Below are 19,337 nucleotides of genomic sequence, written 5' to 3' on the forward strand. Positions count from 1 at the left end.
CCCTGACAAATGTATTGTGTACGAAAACTGAATTTCGTTGGTCTGAAAAATGTCAGGAGGCTTTCCTGAAGTTAAAGGCCACTCTAAAGAGTGAACTAATTCTTTACGCTCCAAATTTCAGATAATCATTTTAAATGTATGCTGATACGAGTGATGTTGGATTGGTGCAGCATTGATTCAAGAAGAGAAAAAGTAATGTAGATAATCCAGTATGCAATGTTTCTAAGAAATGAAATCAGCACCAGAGAAACGAAAAAGAATTTTTGGCTTGATATTGGTTTTGCAACGTTTGGAAGTGTATATTCGTTCAGCTCCTTCTCAGATTATTGTATTTAGTGATCACAACCGACTAACTTTCATTGGCAAGATGAAAAACAAAAGTCAAAGATAGTAAAGATTGATGTTGTAAAATATACAATATTGATAGCAGGCACATCAAGTGAAAACACAATCTAATAACAGATGCGCTTTCACGTGTAAGGAAAATGTATATTGTTTCATGTATACTTTGTGTCATTCATTAGATTTAATTTTATCAAAATTGTATCACGTGTAAATTTGGCTAATAGTTAAGAAAAAATTATTGCATAAATCTTTGTTTTTCTTTATGAGGGAATATGTATTTGATGTCCATTGTTATTTATATAATGTTTTTCTAATTCTCTATATGCTATTGATCATTATGTCCAAAATCAAGTTCATTTTCTACCTGACCTGAATAATTGGTTTTGATTTTGTAAACGTGTTTTTCTCAATCTCAGTCCAGGACATTGGAAATTCCCCATGAAATGCCAGGTTCACCTGTTGTGTACCACACTTTATATTATAATATTAATAACAGACCTTTTAATTACAACTAAGAATATATTGACTAAACACCCCTAATGGGACCCCACAAGTTGATTTGACTATAAACACCTAATTGGACTCACACATTCTTTAAAAATGTTCTTTTTTATTCAATGGCTTTAGTCATATGACCAATTCATCTTCTTTTGTTCACATTGCGAAGTAGACAATTTGTTGACATTGTGCTAGGTCCGATATGTGATTGAAAAGTGAAACAATAAGGGACTGGCACTGGATAGGGTATGATTGGGATTCGGTCACCTCCTCAGATTTGTAAATGCAATGAAAGTTAACATTTCTCAATTTATTTTTAATTTACAACATTTTTTAAAATTATTTTAAAACCACGATTAGAGTTATTTTTTTTTTTAAATTGTGATCTTTACGGCTGTGTTAACGTCCTGACATCATGTGTATACGTAAATTACTAAGATGCGATACAAGATGACAGCGATGAATGACGCAGTAATATAACGTAAGCAGTATTTGAGGGTGGGTGAGGGTGGTGAGGTAACTATATATCTATTTGAAACAAGTATAGCAAATATCGTTAGACATATCAAATCTCCAGAAGAAGAAAAAAAAAAAAAACGATTTTACTAAAGGTTTTCAGATCACGTTTTGGTTGTGAGCGCTTTACACAATTTTTCCGCTCGTTGGAGGCCAGTATATCTGATGGAGGATGTACCCGAGAAGGCCAAGGAAAAGCCACCGACCCAAGGAAGCTAATGGCAAGCATACCCACATATCTACATAGACCGAACACTTAGCCTCGAACCCATGCGGACAGAGGTGAGAGGGCAGTGATCGTTAAAGTATAGCGTTTCGACCACTCGACAACCCAAATAACTTTTGTAACGTCGGGTACTTACATATCTCCAGTAATTAATTTGAAGAAAATAAAATGTATTATTTTTAGATAATTTAGTTAACAGATAAAGATATAAATATGCAGATTTAAATAAATAAATAAATAAATAAATAAATAAATAAATAAATAAATATGGTGTAAAGTTATAGATATAACCATAGTGCAAGCACATATTTATGTTATGAATGCGTGATGTAAGTGGGTGCATGTTTTTCTATTTTCTAGGTAAACTTATAGGGTATTGACCGTATTGTGACTATATCTATATCTATCTATCTATCTATCTATCTATCTATATATATATATATATATATATATATATATATATATATATATATATATATATATATATATATATATATATGTGTGTGTGTGTGTGTGTGTGTGTGTGTGTGTGTGTGTGTTATTAATAAGGGACGGGCGAATGTTCAGGGCGCAAAGCCAGGGGATGGGGACCGCTATATCGCAGATTTTTAGGTATTTAATTTTTACGTAATGGTTGACATATATAAAAGAGCAAAGTCGTTAACATGAACAGAGGGAGGGGATGCATCTTCGCTAGCCAAGGTATGTTAACCCTATCTACACCTTGGCGGATTGATCGTATATTTTCAATTCTTTGTCCTTTCGACATTTATTGGATTTCTTGAGTTGCCTCCCTTAGTATGTGATGTCAGCAAACCAATAGCGTGTAACACCGGTCAATTGTACATCGGCCGAAAATGCTGTAGGATGGAGGCAATTAACTTCAAAAGGATACATTCTAAGTTTAAGTTAGAAAGTATTACGGCATACCAGAGAGACAAAAATTGCATCTGTATTTGAGTATAAAGATATATTTTTACAAACACGGACAGGCAGTTGAAAAAATGTTAATTATGTGTCATTTAGACTTCTGCGCACACCTGGTATTGATCATGTTGGAACATTATTCAGATTTGAACAGCTTGATTTTGACTGGATGTGTGGTTTGCCGCAGCATCGAATGAAATTCACAGACCCCGAAGCACATAAACATTTGATCGATCCGCCAGTTGTAGATAAGGTTAACATATCCGAAACCTGACTGAAAGACCATTAATGCTGATCTTTAGTGCATTAGGCCCATTGATAATATCATTATCAATTGCGTATTGTTAAAAAAAAAAAAATCTTTCAGAAATTCATTAAACCTGCGATAGAAGGACCTATCTAAAATTGGAAAAAAAATAACACCTTTGGTGTCATATGGATCCCCACGTGACACTGATCCGGCTTACTATTTAACTCGTCTATTTATATATTAAAATCTCATCTTTGTGTATTAGATCTATATCAGAACACGTGTTGTTATGGTCATGGTGGTGGAAACTGTTGCAGAAGGTGGAATCAATTTTAGGGTAATTTCTTTGCAATTAAACAGATACAAAAAGATAAAAGAGTACACCCAAACGTTGATTGTCAATAATTAAAATATTCGTTTCGTAAATCAGACGATCCAACAGATGCTGAAGATAAAGTATTCGTTTCATGACACAGATCAATTTGGATATACAGACGCTCACATAAACATCAGTGACAAAGTGTCATGTGACCACGCTGGAGGCATTGACTCTGGACTGGGTTTTGCAAGCAGTCCATTTGTAAAATCTGATTAAGAATACTACTGTTTAGTTATGGGAGAAGAAAGGGACAGAGAAAGCTCCCGACTGCTGGAAGATATATCATCTGCGAGTTACGGTCCTATTAACATGTCATTTACAACGAATGGAGATAACACCAGTAATGACAGCGGGTACACGGAGTTATTACGAGGCAGTGTGCCTTGTCCCACATGCAGGGGATTGGGATACGTACCAAAAGGTACCATGCATAATATTTGATATGTTCGTAGTCACAGGTGCTCGACGCGAGCTTGAAGTTAAGAAAATAAAAATAAAAAACAATCATCTAAAGGAAAAAAATAATACAGAGTGACAAAAATACCTTTGATTACCCCGATGACCCGTTTTTGTCACTGTATGATTTTTTTCCTTTAGATGATTGTTTTTTCTTTCTTCTTAACATCAAGCTCGCATCGAGCACCTGTGTTCTTAGTCGAACACGAATTTAATCCTATGGCTTGGTCACGTTAGTCCTACAATGCAAGACATCAACCCTAATATTATGTTGTTTGTATTTTTTTGTTGGGGGTGGGGTAAATTGTAGGACTAATGGGCACATTTACTATTAAAAAAAATATTTATCCTTATTCTGAAACTTGAACGTAAAATAGTTTAACCTAGTACTAATATTAGTACCCTTACTCGTACCTCGTGGACAGGGTACTAACATGAGCATAAACGTGTTAATGGAACAAGCCGTGTGTGATTCACACCCGGCGCTCTTTTAACCTAATAATAACACTTTAAACATATTCCTTGCATATAATCCAATAAATTGGGTAGTCCTCTTATTCAATACCGGAAGTATCGAAAATCGTTCTAGAAATAGTTGTAAAATATCATTTACCTTTTTTAGCCGATATTTTTGTTTAGATTGTCCGCCATATTATTTCAAATAATGATTACTTCCATTCTCAGTCTCGTTTGTTTGTGTGCCATATAAGGACATTGATGCCTTATTTGGAAATGTAAACAAATCGTAGTAAAAATTTGGCGCCATTTGGGTCAGAAATTCAGTGCATTAAAAGTAAATACAGTTTATCTGCAACTTTGAAATTCCACCAAGAAGCGATTATTCGCACTTGATTGATAATAATATAGCGTAGAATATCCAAAATATGGTCTGGCAAGCCTTACATTAAAACGGGGTCATGGCGAGAGTCTCACGTTATCTGTCATGGCGGACAGGATACGGTTAGAGTAACCATGCCAATTTATTTTATCGTGTAAGGGCTTAATAAATTCAAAATAAGCCAAACTTCTTTCACAACATGATTATACTTATGTAGTTGATTTCTACACTGTTTGTTTTTCTCACTTTAGTGATGACTTTTTTTGCTCCATTACATGATAAGGGATCAGTTCGTAGCCTCAACCACAACAAATCAAGTTGAGGCTACGACATCGTAGCTAAGTTTAACCAGACTTAAGCCTTTTCAGTCCGCAATGTTGAATGAACTGCACTTAAATACCATCAAGTAATTTCAGGATGAAATAATTTTTTGTTGTTGCTTTTGGCTTCAGCAGTGAAGACTAGATCATATAGTATTCCCATACACTTCAGTTTCTTGTTGTTTTGGGTTTAATGTCACTTCCCAGCGCAGGATTTGTTATTCATGGCTGCTAGGATAACAGGGGGAGGAAGAAACTGCGGAAACCCCAATAAGATCTGCTGACCCATGAGAAGAAGCTTCTCACATAGTGACATACACACATTGGTCAAGCCTGAGACATGACTGATGCAGACAGGTGAGATGGCAGTTATGAATAATGGCGAGCACTTTAGACCATTCTGCCACCTGGGGCCCCTACATTTTGTACTTCTACCAATCTTAAAACCAAAGAGCATCAGGGATGTAAAAAAAATGCTCTAAACTTAGTCATTTCATTCATAACTTCTAACTTTGATTGCCTCCCGGGGGTCCCAGATGCTTTAAACTTCTTGGCATTTTGAATAAAACAGGAGATTCTTCAGTAATACTGTCATCATGTTTGAATGGATGAGTCTATGCATTCATGCAATAGACATAATATAATTCATTGTCTTGGATAATCCAAGGATGGCACTGAGCTTCACCAATGTCACAGATGACATTTTTTTAAATACTTATTGGCAAAAAATATGCCATCTGGCAATTTTTTGGGCAACAACAAAATTTGGCTGTGTAAACTAGTATAGACAAGTTTTGAGGTAGAGAAATTCAAAGGCACCATGAATGACATGACTATAAATATTGGACACATAGGTTTTTACTGAAATGGGCTGCTCTAGAAACTAATGAAACTAGTTTGTCATCTTGTTAATGACAAGAGTCTCCATTTGATTTGAAATGCTAACAAGTTAACTGCATTATAGACACCCTGGTAACAACCAGCATAAGAATTATAATTTGATGAATGAAATACGTTTTGTGATTTTTTAAAATATATTTTTGATGTTTATTTTCATTTCTTAAATCAGTATGGGGAGTACGAAGAAACTGGAGGTATGTGAATACTATAAACTATCAAGAAAAGAGGAATTAATAAATAACAGGATAGTGAGAATTTATTGCTTTCATTGTGACATCATAGCACTCAACAGTCAGTCCGGTTTGTACTGGATCACACATTTATGTTTACCTCGTACAAAATGTCCACGTAATTTAACATTGATTTTGACATTTTTTGATGTGTATGTTTACAGATATTGCTATAAAAGTCTGATAGCCCAATGCCCGGGACCCCTCTAATTTTATATCAGGCATGTCCTGTATTCTAAGTTAGGTGCCCATGAGGCTTATCAAAAACAATTTAATTTGCCTGAGGAAACTTGAGTTGCGCTGATGAAATGTGTAAATGTATTTTCAAGATGTTGACATACCTGCCATTACACGGCACAATCAAAAGCAGATAGCTGTCCTACGTGAAATTGAGATTTGATTTTAATCAATTGAAGCATCGCATGTCATGATAAAAATATGACTTTTTACTCCCAAAGCCCCTGACAGTTTTTCTTTGAGAAAACACAATTTTCAGTAATCATCATCAGAAAGAGAAAAAAGCAAAAAAAAAGACCTACCTTCATTATGTGCCTGTTACGCGTAGCATATTTAAACAGTAAACAGTTATGATTGGAGCTGAGGTAAAACTATCCGTTGGGCAGGTATAAACCACCAGTTCACATATTACTTCACTGGCTGGCTGCATTGGTGGCCTAGTTGTTAGAACATCCACTTTGGATGCACTAGGTTGCGGGCTCGTACCCTGGCCAAGTCATACTAATGACTTTAAAAAAATGGTACTAACAGCTGCCTGACTAGGTACTCAGCATTAAGTGATTACTGTTAGGACTGGTCATCCTGATGTCAGAATAATGTGACTGGGTATGATGCCCCAGTGCTAGACATCACTATAAACTGCCACACAGCAGACATCCTAGCGATATGACTGAAAAATTGTTAAAGCTCTGCTAAAAATCCAAATCACACATACACACACACACTTAATTGGCTGACAATAGCTAGTGAGATGCATTTGAAGGTTGCAGTGGGTGAGTGCATTGTGCTAATTTGCAAACATAGGATCAGTAAGTGGAACAACCCTTTATAACTAAATCAAAGAGCTGCTAGATGTGTGTACAATAACAAAAGTTATTAGATAGTGTTGCCTTGAAGGAGAATGTTTAAACCATATGTATTATATTTTTGAACAGTTTGTGAACAGTATCAGTTTTTATTATGTCAGATTATCCTGCATATATAGAATGCAAAGCATGATCATTTTAGTTGTCGGAATAGTGTTCAAGTGTAATTATTTTTTTAGGCCGTTTTAAGAAGCAATTAACTGTCAGCAGTGTCCAGCAAAATAAGATCAGAACTTTTGGAAGGTAGAGCTTTACTTTACCTTAGTCAAGTCCTACATCATTACATTTCTGATGCAGCCATTATTTGAAAAAAATTTCTAATGTGGCCATCCCATGGAAGAAATTTACCATATGTGGTTTAACTTACCATGCAAAGTTTTGTATTGTTACTTAGAACTAACCTTCAAATAATACATGCATTATATATATATATATATATATATATATATATATATATATATATATATATATATATATATATATATAAGCACTAGGGAGGACACCTACCTTTTCTCCAATGGCCTGTTTAAGACTACACGAACAACTCTAGCTACATGTATGAGGCAATCCTGTACATGTACCTTGTAATGGCACAGATAAAACTTATCAAAGACAAATAGATCACAAGTGAACTACCTAAGCAGAGTTAAGTTTTTCAGACAGTTTTGCTTATGATTAATTTACATGTACTAAGCCTCTGTGAGGTAAAATATATTCGTATGCTGACATCAATGATGACAGATAGTGCGAGATCCTCACTAATTTGATTTCCAAATAAGGCTTGCTATACCATATTTGGATAATATTTGATATGCTATTCAATACATGCCATATTTACCATGATATGTTTCATTTCTAATGAAGGATTAAATTCCTTTACACTGCATACTGAAAAACGAGGTTGAAAATGGAATTAATCATTAAACTAATATGGCAGATGATCCAACAGAAAATTTTATATGAAGAAGATAATGTTCTGTTGTGTTTCGTCATTGAAATTTGGCAATACTGGTATTAAATAAGTAGATTATTTGATTTGTTTCAGGACACATGGATTTTCTTCAAATGTTCTGACAATATACAAATACTCTTGACTGTACTTCATAATGCTTTTAGAATGAAATTTAGCATGGGTACACAAAAGATACACAATACTCATTCTATTAAACTGAATAATGTATCACTAATTCAGACTTTATGCAGATGAAGACTTCATTCGTGGTCCTCATCCTATTAAACTCACTAATATAACAATAAATCAGAATTTATTCCAATGAAGACTTAATTCGAAGTCATCGCTCTACTAAACTGAGTAATGTACATGTAACACTAATTCAAACTGAACCCACTGAACTGCGTAACAAACTGCCCAGCTCAAACCCTCCAGACTACACTCCTCATCTGATATTCCTTACTTCATCTTCACATTACCACACTGACTGATGAACAAATGGCTATCATTACATAATGAGCTATTGATCAGCTCAACATGGGAAGAAAGATTTACTCTGCTTCCTATGGGCTAGTTCCCAGTGTGTCTCCTGCCATATGCAGCCATATGACCTGAAGGTCCTGGCCAGTTCTCCACTTGCATTGTTCTGTCCTGTCTATCCCAGTGTCTCCTGCCATATGCAGCCATATGACCTGAAGGTCCTGGCCAGTTCTCCACTTGCATTGTTCTGTCCTGTCTATCCCAGTGTCTCCTGCCATATGCAGCCATATGACCTGAAGGTCCTGGCCAGTTCTCCACTTGCATTGTTCTGTCCTGTCTATCCCAGTGTCTCCTGCCATATGCAGCCATATGACCTGAAGGTCCTGGCCAGTTCTCCACTTGCATTGTTCTGTCCTGTCTATCCCAGTGTCTCCTGCCATATGCAGCCATATGACCTGAAGGTCCTGGCCAGTTCTCCACTTGCATTGTTCTGTCCTGTCTAGTACGTACACAGACACTTACATTTAGTACTGTTCTACTTGTAAGTTAGTATGGCACACATATAACACCTTATCATCTATAATACTGCATATGTAATAAGGTAGATATTTGGATCTTTATTTCCACAGGTGAAACGCATATATAAGTACCATGTAACCTGTAGCTAGAACTGCAATATTAATCATATTTTACATAACATATTTATGAATATTACTTGTATTTTGTAATTAATCATGTAGCTATGGCTTTCCCCAAAATACATTATGTGATAATTGCATTGCAATATAATTTTAAGTTTGGTTTAAATGAAAGAGGACAAACCATGGTAATGTGCAGATCAAGTTAGTCGAATAATGACATCAATAATTTATGGTGTTCTGTATAAACATTTACTCATCCTTTTATATATCTGGTATAAATCAGGCATTGTCTAGTTAATACACCTTACCATATGGTATTGTCCTGTGTCTGGTATACATCAGGCATTGTCTAGTTAGTACACATTACCATATGGTATTGTCCTGTGTCTGGTATAAATCAGGCATTGTCTAGTCAATACACCTGGCCATATGGTATCAACCTGTGTCTGGTATACATCAGGCATTTTCTAGTTAATACACCTGGCCATATGGTATCACCCTGTGTCTGGTATACATCAGGCATTTTCTAGTTAATACACCTGGCCATATGGTATCATCCTGTGTCTGGTATAAATCAGGCATTGTCTAGTTAATACACCTGGCCATATGGTATCATTCTGTGTCTTCTATACATTATGCATCATCTTGTGTCTATCTTCCATAAGCAATTTAAAATGTGCTTGTTTCTCAGAAAGCTTTTAGAGCGTATGAAAAAGATGGCCAATTTAGTTCATTAAGTAATTTGTATGGCTGTAGCAAATTGAAATGACTTGAGTCTCTATAGTTCATATTTTCACATACATGTATATAGGAATTATTATAACAGTAAGATACATTGCCATAGTTATTTCATTGTTGAATTTATATTTCAGAACAAGAGGGACAACTTATTGCATTGATTCCATTAAGAGACAAAAGACTTAAGCCCCGCAGAACGTAAGTTTGATACCTTTTTGCTAACCCCATTGGTAGATTTCCTTACTCTCAGAATGTGTCAGAGTCTGATTGGCACCTCTCAGTTACTGAATAGCACAAGAAAGTTAGAACTCTTGATGAGACTCTGTTGATGAATTCTATTTTTTTTAAATTGGTTTTTTATTTGAATAGTTTCCATCTCTCGAGTTTAATCTTCAGTCTTCAAGTGGATGACAGGTCAGATTTTATATATGAACTTTTTGCTCTTTCATTTAAGAATTTGAGAAATTAAATTTATCAATCAGCATTTCCATTCACACAAATCAGTGAAACAGCTTGTTTTATATGGTTTTTTAGTTTTCTTTTTATTGGCTTTACTGTTCTCTGTATTTGTTAGATTTTAGTTTATATTGTACAGATAAATGTATGTCATTAACAAAATATGAAAGAATTATGTTCAAGACACTTAAAATGCTTAAGTGACCCCACTGTCAGGGTTCTGAAAAGACACGCATCTTCTGGTTTTGACTCATGGAATTTAAATTTTACTCATTTGTGAAGCATGGAAAGCGTCATTTCCTGCTAAGTGTACATGACAAATTTACTGCATGCGCCAGTGACTGACATTTGCTAGACTACTGTTTACCCATTACATCCCCCCCATGTGAAATGGATATGGCCAACAGGTCACTGATGTCATGCCTAGGTGGACATAGCTGAATCAAGGTTATATTGTTTCTCATATTTGGCATTTTTGGTAGTGGAAGAGAAAATTAATTATGACTTGATTGCATTAACTTTTGAATCAAATATCGGTGTTTGTTAGATTGCCCATGAACCTGCGTGTAATTCTACCATTTTAATGGCCATCTTCTGCACGTATCATGTTTTAGTTACAATCTATCACTTTTGAAGAATAAAAAATAATTTTTCTATGACAAAAATAATCAGTATATTTGCATATCCGCTCCCCCCATATTACTGTAAAAAGTGAAAACCAGTGCTGGAGACTTGAAATATAATACCTGTGCAAATCAAATATATAGTAATTGGGTTACAAATCCTGACACGTGTACACAAAAATGTTAATTGATTGCCTGACTGTTTGACCTGGAGAGTTGAGGCCAAATACAGGATGATTTAAGAGGTGTTATAAGCAATACAGTAATCAATGGTTGTTTGTGAGGACTTTCAAGTCTTTTAATAAAAGTTAGCTTTCTTTGGTTTTGTATTGTAGAATTGCTTTTGCTTTGCTCCAGACACTTGTACAAGAATATTTAAGGGACCTGGAAGGTGATACATGTTTTAGTTCAGTTCTTTTCCAGATTCCTTAAATTATGCTTTCTCCAAATACCCAATAAAACCATTAAAAATGTAAATAAACACTACCTAAGAAATATAAAATTCAGGAATACATCTCTTGTCCAACTCCGAAATATTCACCTTAGGAGTATTAGAGAGCAGTCAGCAACTTAAAAAACCCTGCCAGAAAAACCTAGCATGGTTGTCATTGGCTTCGATGAGCATTAGAGAGCAGTCAGCAATCTAAAAACCTAGCATGGTTGTCATTACCACATTCTAATGCCGTCATTGGTCACCTGTCAATGATCTTCTGAATGAAATTTTAAAAAATTGTCGGTTATATTTAAAAAACATAGTTTGAACTACAAGATACACACTGTCCTTTATTAATATTTGTACACTGGCTCATATTAATGGATCACACTAGCCCAAGAAGTATCGGCCTCAGAAACGTCCTAACAGTGATGATCATTCCGACCCTCATGCTCCAGACAAACAGAAACTTAGTAATTATCGTGAGGACAATAAATCCCCATAAGTTGTAAGAATCCCCTAAAGTTGTAAGAATCCCCTTAAGTTGTCAGAAAACGTAACCATCATTTAAAAAATACTGTACAAGTATTTCCTTGTATTTAATGATCTTAAGCATTAACTTGTTCCATGAATAACAAACATTCCCAGCTACAAGATCATCACTCAAAACATACTGTGACTTTTTTGGTAAAGCACAAATCAAATACCTGTCAATGATCATTTGCTTACGCTCAAGATCAATGTGGGCCAACACAGTAATAAAGCAAATAACGTAATAGGTTATCAAAGTAAATATCATCACTTCCTTAAATCACTGGTCTTAAAACTGCACTCTCAGTTACTTTCTGATGACATGGCATTAACACAGTAGCTTAAAAGTTGTCAAATTCAGTTTAGATCCCTGTCAGTTTGAATGTCATTATTCCATATGTGAATCAAACACCAAACCATCTGCTCCATGCCAAATGCATTCAGCAAATAGCATCAGTATTTGAAGTGTTCAAAGCCAGTCAAAGTGCAAAGATGCTAAGGCTTCCTTGTGTACAAATCAACTTGACTCAATTACAAACATGTCTTGTGTACGAATCAACTTGACTGTATTACAAACTTCTGTATTGTGTACAAATCAACTTGACTGTATTACAAACAAGTTAATTCATGCTGAAGACAAAAGTGTGGCTCATGTAAAATGAGAGATCAGACTTAATTATATATGGTTTTGAGAATACTGGACTTGTTTGATTCAATAAATTTAGGATTATATACCTGTAAATAATTTTTCTATACCATAGGCTTGATGGAAATAATGTGGATTCAATTTTTGTCTAAGATCAGAAGTGTGTGCTTCAGTACTCTGCAGTAATTAGTGTATACAGACTGCTCTGGTGGCCTACGTGGTTAGAGCATCCACCTTGGATGTGGGAGGTCATGGGTTCAGACCCCAGCGAAGCCATACCAAAGACTTATAAAAATGGCACTATTAGCTGCCTTGCTTGGTGATCAGCATAAAGAGGTTAGTGTTAGGACTGCAGGTTGGCCTGGTGTCTGGATAATGTGACTGGGAGGGACATAATGTCACATGTCTGTGGCATGATGACCCAGCGCTAGATATCACTATAAATTGCAACACTGCAGTCATTGTAGTGATATGACTCAAATTGTTGAAAATGCTTTTAAACTCAAATTTATATACACACAGTTAGTATAAACATGGTCTTTTCATAGTAAATGTGCTTCAAGCAATAGTTTAGTATTATTTTTACTGTTCATTTGGATCAAGCAGCCATAGATAAAATGAGACATGCTTGCATGAGGATTTAAATTTCTTGACCTTTCACTTAAACAATTTTGAATAAATATTAAATATAATTTTCATATGCAGTATCATTTATTATTGTTTCCTTCATCTTCAGTTATACTAGCGTGTCAATACTTTTGTGCTCTTTAATTGGGGAGGGAGGCTTGTTTATTAAATGTGAATACATTTTACATTGGGTGTTTGAATTTGTGGTTCGAAGCAATGACAAACAACAGAATCCATGAAAATGTTTGATAGATAGTACATTATTTTGTATGCATATTTCTGTGCACTATAAAAACACATTCTTATTGTAACACCACTCATTATAAGGATGTGTTACTTATTACACTTTCTATTTGATCCCAAAAAGGGAGCACTATATATTTAGGTACATGAACACAGCAGCTAAAGTTCATATGTTACCATAGCAACTAAAACCTATTCATTACTGTACCACAGGAACCAATTCTGATACATTACTGTACCACAGCAACTAAACCAATACATTACTGTACCACAGCAACTAAAACCATTACATTACTGTACTACATCAGTTAGAACCAATACATTACCAAGGCAATTTATGCATTAACACAGCAAGTACAGCAAATACATTAACACAGCATGTAACTGCCATGTTAATGTAAATAACATGCTGTAATGCAAATACATTAACACAGCATTTAGGACAAATACATTAACTCAGCAGTTACAGCAAATGCATTACCTTCGTGTGTCAGATAGTGTTGTATTTGTTTATAAGCTTTTGCTAGATTTCATCTACCTGTACATGTATCAGGCTGTATTTCTGTGTTTGGTTTCATCTGCCTGTACATGTATCAGGTTGTATTTTTGTGTTTGGTTTCATCTGCCTGTACATGTATCAGGCTGTATTTCTGTGTTTGGTTTCATCTGCCTGTACATGTATCAGGTTGTATTTCTGTGTTTGGTTTTATCTGCCTGTACATGTATCAGGCTGAATTTCTGTTTGGTTTCATCTGCCTGTACAGGGATCAGGCTGTATTTCTGTGTTTGGTTCCTACCTGCTTATGTCAGATTGTGGTGCATTTGTTTGTCTTCTTTTGCTAAATTTCATCTACCTGTACACATGTTCCAGGCTGTATTTCTGTGTTTAGTTCCTAGTGCTACCTGCTTATGTCAGATTGTGATTGCTAAATTTCATATACCTGTAGACATGTTCCAGGCTGTATTTCTGTGTTTAGTTCCTAGTGCTACCTGCTTATGTCAGATTGTGGTTCCTAAATTTCATATACCTGTACATGTGCCAGGCTGTATTTCTGTGTTTAGGTCCTACCTGCTTATGTCAGACTGTGTTGTATTTATCAACTTCTTGTTATATTTCAGCTACCTGTACGTGTGCCTGGCAGTGTTTGTCTGTTTAGTGACAGCAGGACTACTTGTGTTTTTCATGTTTCCACGAGATGTTCAGTTGAAAAGTCAGAGTCCATACCTTCACCCAAGCCAGGTGTATGTTAATGTCTCAGAGAAATTTGTTTCCTTCTTTATAACGGTATGTACATGTAAGAACTGGTTGTAATTGTCAAACTATTGAATGTCATTAACATACATTTTCAGTCATTACAAAATAAGTACTATTTTCTTTGTCCAAATAATTTATGTGCTAATTATAATTATATTTTTACCAGAAAAATAAAATCTCTATTGTCAGGATCATGTGTTGATGTGCCAGGCAAATTAAATATGGGATGAAAATGGGCTAGGTAAGCTAGCTTGAATAAAATTCTATATTGCCAATAAAGAACACTTACATGATGGTGTTTAAATGATTTCTTTTACAAAATGAAGAGGTGAACTTGGTGGCCGAGTGGTGTAATGTGCTTGCCTTTACTGATCACTGCCATCTGATGGCAGTAAGCATGGGTTACAGTCTTTGGTTAGGCTAATGTGGGCAGTTGAGAAAACTTGCTAGTAATTTCCCATGGGTTGGTGTGTCTTACCAAGGCTTTCCTGGGTTCTTCCTCCAACAATTATTCTGGCCACCATGTATATATATCCTGTCTTGTGCTGAAAAATGACATTAAGCCCAAAATAACAACAAGAAAATCAAGAATTCTGGTTGCAGTTGTAGTAATTTTATTTTAATTTTTGTTTCTGTTGATTGGTTCATGTACAGATGTGGCAATTGATGATAACTCTCTTACATAGACCGTGTAATAAGAAAGCTGTTCTTTCTTATCCATGCCTCACATCTCTCTGATCTTTAGCAATGGTCAAAATTATGTCACATGAAATTTATGGATAAGGTTTAACTGTATGGTCAAATGTCTCCAACACAGAGAGGAACAGCTTTCATATTTTTTACTGCATACTATGGAAGCTCTGCCCTTTCACATTCATACATTCTATCCTTCCTCTGACCCATAGCAGAAGTAGTCCTTGCATTTTTACAACATTTGCCCTTGACCTTCTCAAACTTATGTCTTGCTAGCTGGAGTACATTTTCTCCATAACCCACTGTATTCATACGCAATGTTGAACCTTTGCAGTTTGTTTTTCTCCAAAACAATTTACCTGATGCATAGCCTGAACTCTTTGTAGTGAGAGTTCCTACCTTCCAGAACCTGCAATGTTTAGAGTTGTTTAAAGAAACTTTGTCCTGGACTCCCATTCTCAAATTCCTATAGAAAGTTACGCAAAGACTTTATTTCAGTTCAATATTTCTTTCTCAAACTGTAAAGTAAATGATCTAGGGGCTGGTATTGTTAGGGAATGTCCAGACTAGTTGAAAACTTTTGGCTAAGATTTTTTTTTTTTGGAGTTCTGTATGAACATCAGTCCCAACTGCTGAGCTATCCTGTTTGATTGTCAAATCAGGAAGCTCGTGCACCCCTAATGTCTAACCATTAGGCTGCAAAATCAGGAATTTCTGCATTAACATATTCATGCATCACATAATTCTAACCCAAAGTCTGGAAAATCAATACTTCTGCCTACACGTGTAACCCATCTTTGTTAGCCTTAGATCATAGAATTGGGTAGCTCTGACTTCACACATTCATGCATCCAAACTTACATACTCTTGAACTGTACAGGCAGGAAGCTCTAGCTTCACACATTCAAGTACCCACACCTTGTTAACCCTAGACTGCAGAAATAGGAAGCACCAGTTTGACACATTCAGGTACCCACACCATGTAACCCCTAGACTGTAGAAATAGGAAGATCTGCTTTTACATAAGCAAGCTAAGAAGCTATGTCTTCACACATTCATGTACCCATACCTTGTAAACTCTTATATTAGCACAATAGGAATTTCTGTCCTCACAGATTCATTGAACCATAGACTGTAGAAATAGGAAACTGTGCCTTCACACATTTATGTTCCTGTACCTTGTAACTCATAAACTGTAGAAATAGGAAGCACTAGCTTCACTTGTTCATGAATCCATACCTTCAAACCCATGGACTGTAGAAATAGGAAGCACTAGCTTCACATGTTCATGTATCCATACCTTCAAACCCATGGACTGTAGAAATAGGAAGCTCTAGCTTCACTTGTTCATGTATCCATACCTTCTAAACCATAGATTATAGAAATAGGAATCACCAGCTTCACACATTCATGTACTCATACCTTCAAACCCATGGACTGTAGAAAGTGCTTCATATGTTCACATAACCATACCTTGTAACTCTTAGATTAGGAAAACCGTCTTCATGTACTCATACCTTGTAACTCTTGGACTGTAGAAATAGGAATTTCTGCCTTCACACACTCATGTACCCATACCTTTTAACCCCTGGACTGTAGAAATAGGAAACTCTGCCTTCACACACTCATGTACCCATATCTTCAAACCCTTGGACAGAATCAAAATCATGTGAGAGTGAAAACATTTTTATCAGGCAGGAGAGCAAGCAAGATGTATGTTTCTTTTGAATTTTTTGCTGAGATGGCAAAGGCAGATTTGGAAATCATTCATCTCACTTGTAATTCTGTTTATGAATTTAAATACAATTTAAAATTCCAAAAATTGATATTTAAACCATTTCTGTTTGTGCCAGTTTTGGTGTTACTAAATATAAGTTTTTATTTAAATCAATACATGATTTGATTGCAACATTTTACTTCCAGAACTACTTCACTGTGATAAATGAGAACTACTTCCCAGTCTTGGTGACAGCTGTAGATATGTCAGTGCTGTATGACACACAGGTTATCAACTCAACAAAGAATCAGTCAAGCCTAAGTATTCCAATGCGTGAAAAGAGGGAGTATTATGTTCAAATCCAAATAACTTTCAACAACGTCGATCAGCTGGCATACATGGTGTAAGTGTTACTGATGTTTCGTTTTTGATTTTAAATCTGCAGTCCTTCCCAAACTGACTTCTTAAATAATATTTTTGTAGCAGCTAACTGTGTAAAACAATGGTCTGGCCATCAGAATCCATTAGATCATCCAGTTTGGCTTGTTTAAGGTTTATGTGACCTTCTTGATCATTACACCATGTAATTTGGCAATATGATTTCCAGTGAGCACAGCAGAAACTTCACATTGTAAGTAATTCTAAGAAGCTATGTTATAAGGGTACATGGATTGCATCAGTGTAATTACCAACAGGTATTAAATAATTAATCATCAGCCACTGGAACAAGCAGTTTATTTTTTCGCTTTCAAAAATAAACTAAAATTTGACTAAATCCAAAAGGTCAAGATTTTGATTTAAATTATCCCTGTGAACATGTTGTTAAATTGATGTTATTCATCCATAACATCATTGATCACTATTGTTTGAATGGATGAACTGTATGATGGGAAGACATCTGTGCATGTACTGTCATGCACATTTATAGGGTTTGCATTCAGATTGATTTCAAATGTGTTTGAGTGTCATTTTCTGGTAAAGTTTTAGAAAATAACAAAAGATAAACTGCTTGTTTAAGTCGTCATTGATTTAATATTTACCTATTTGTAATTTTAATACACTAATCTAGGTACTACAATCAGTTAAAACTATTTACAATGGATAATTTGATGTGCCGAATTTGAGTTATGTAAATGTTTTACTGACCAAGAAGCACACATAAAACTTAATTTATGGAAAATCCTTGTGTTGTAGTCTAAAATTAGTACTTTTTCCATGCAGTGATACAAGATTTTCATAATGAGATCAACTTTCACTACATTGTAAACAAGCACTGTGTACAGGTTGACATCTTGATATTGAATCTGTCTGCTAGATTTTATAGGTAGACCATATTTTAGATGAGGCACAACTTAACTTGACAGAGAGGTACCTGCTGTCTGTGCTTTGCTTTGCCATCCCAGGAGTTAATTATGGATTAATTGTGTATGCACCATGGCAATCTCATGACTGGTTTCTTGTCATCATAGTTTAAGTGTACAGGAACAATCTACTAGAAACATCCAACTTTGTTTGCCTGACATTTTCAGTCTCAGCTTGGATTCTCCCTTTTTCCTTGACTGTGGTGTACCTTTCTTCAAAATACTTTCATTACTGTTCATTGTGAGTTGCCATTGTTTGAATTTTCAGATTATGTTTGTGGGGAGGGCAATAAAATGCAGTTTAACACATTGCTCAGCTTCACTGTGATTATCAATGTTACGGTTTGTCTTTATTGTGATTGTCATGATAATAATAACTAAGATAATAGTCCTCGTCATCATATCATCATTGGCATCGTCCATCATCGTTATGAGTATTGAAAATCATAAAGATTGAGAGCGGTAACCAACCATTTAAGTACCATCAATTAAGTACCCTTTTATTCCATTAGAATGTCTTGTCTGGCACTGTATGCTAATTTTGATATATCAGCTACTCTCAGGTAATTATACTACTGGTCAGTGATTGTGTGTATTGCTGAGTAAGCATTTATGAAGCCATCTGTGAATCACTTGGAAATTTCTCAGGTTGCTCCTGCCTGTGGATATTTCTCAAAACAGTAACTTAAATAAAGCAGTAGGTAAAGAGTGTAAAAGTGATGTTAACTTGACTGTGGATTGTATGAGAAGAAACTAGCCTTGTTTTAACCATGAACATACTTTTAAAACTGTAAAGTATGACCCATGCATGCAGATGGATGTATGAAAAGCCATTTCTGGTTCTACTTGTCCTAGTCCAGAAAATCTTATCAGTTTATTATCACTGGATTGCCATGAAACTTTACTTACACGATCATCCCCAAGTCTGGTTTTTCCTAAATAAAAATGGTTCC

General features: G+C 35.3%; 1 protein-coding gene across 2 annotated transcripts in view; it reads left to right on the forward strand.

Annotated features, from left to right (window-relative positions):
- The first annotated feature begins 3,259 nt into the window (after positions 1 to 3,259).
- Positions 3,260 to 19,337, forward strand: part of LOC149776663 (transmembrane protein 106B-like) — a 58,441-nt gene continuing 42,363 nt past the window's right edge. For both annotated transcript variants that reach the window (XR_016416088.1, XM_089941204.1), the window contains exons 1-4: positions 3,260 to 3,562; positions 9,934 to 9,997; positions 14,478 to 14,643; positions 17,230 to 17,426. Coding sequence is in view for 1 of the 2 variants with exons in the window: in XM_089941204.1 (XP_089797330.1) it covers positions 3,376 to 3,562; positions 9,934 to 9,997; positions 14,478 to 14,643; positions 17,230 to 17,426 (614 nt within the window). In the remaining variant the exon portion in view is untranslated. The remainder of the gene's footprint in view (positions 3,563 to 9,933; positions 9,998 to 14,477; positions 14,644 to 17,229; positions 17,427 to 19,337) is intronic.

This window comes from Sinohyriopsis cumingii, chromosome 18 (assembly GCF_028554795.1).
Source record: "Sinohyriopsis cumingii isolate HCF-2022 chromosome 18, ASM2855479v2, whole genome shotgun sequence".
NCBI classification, from domain to species: Eukaryota; Metazoa; Mollusca; class Bivalvia; order Unionida; family Unionidae; genus Sinohyriopsis; species Sinohyriopsis cumingii.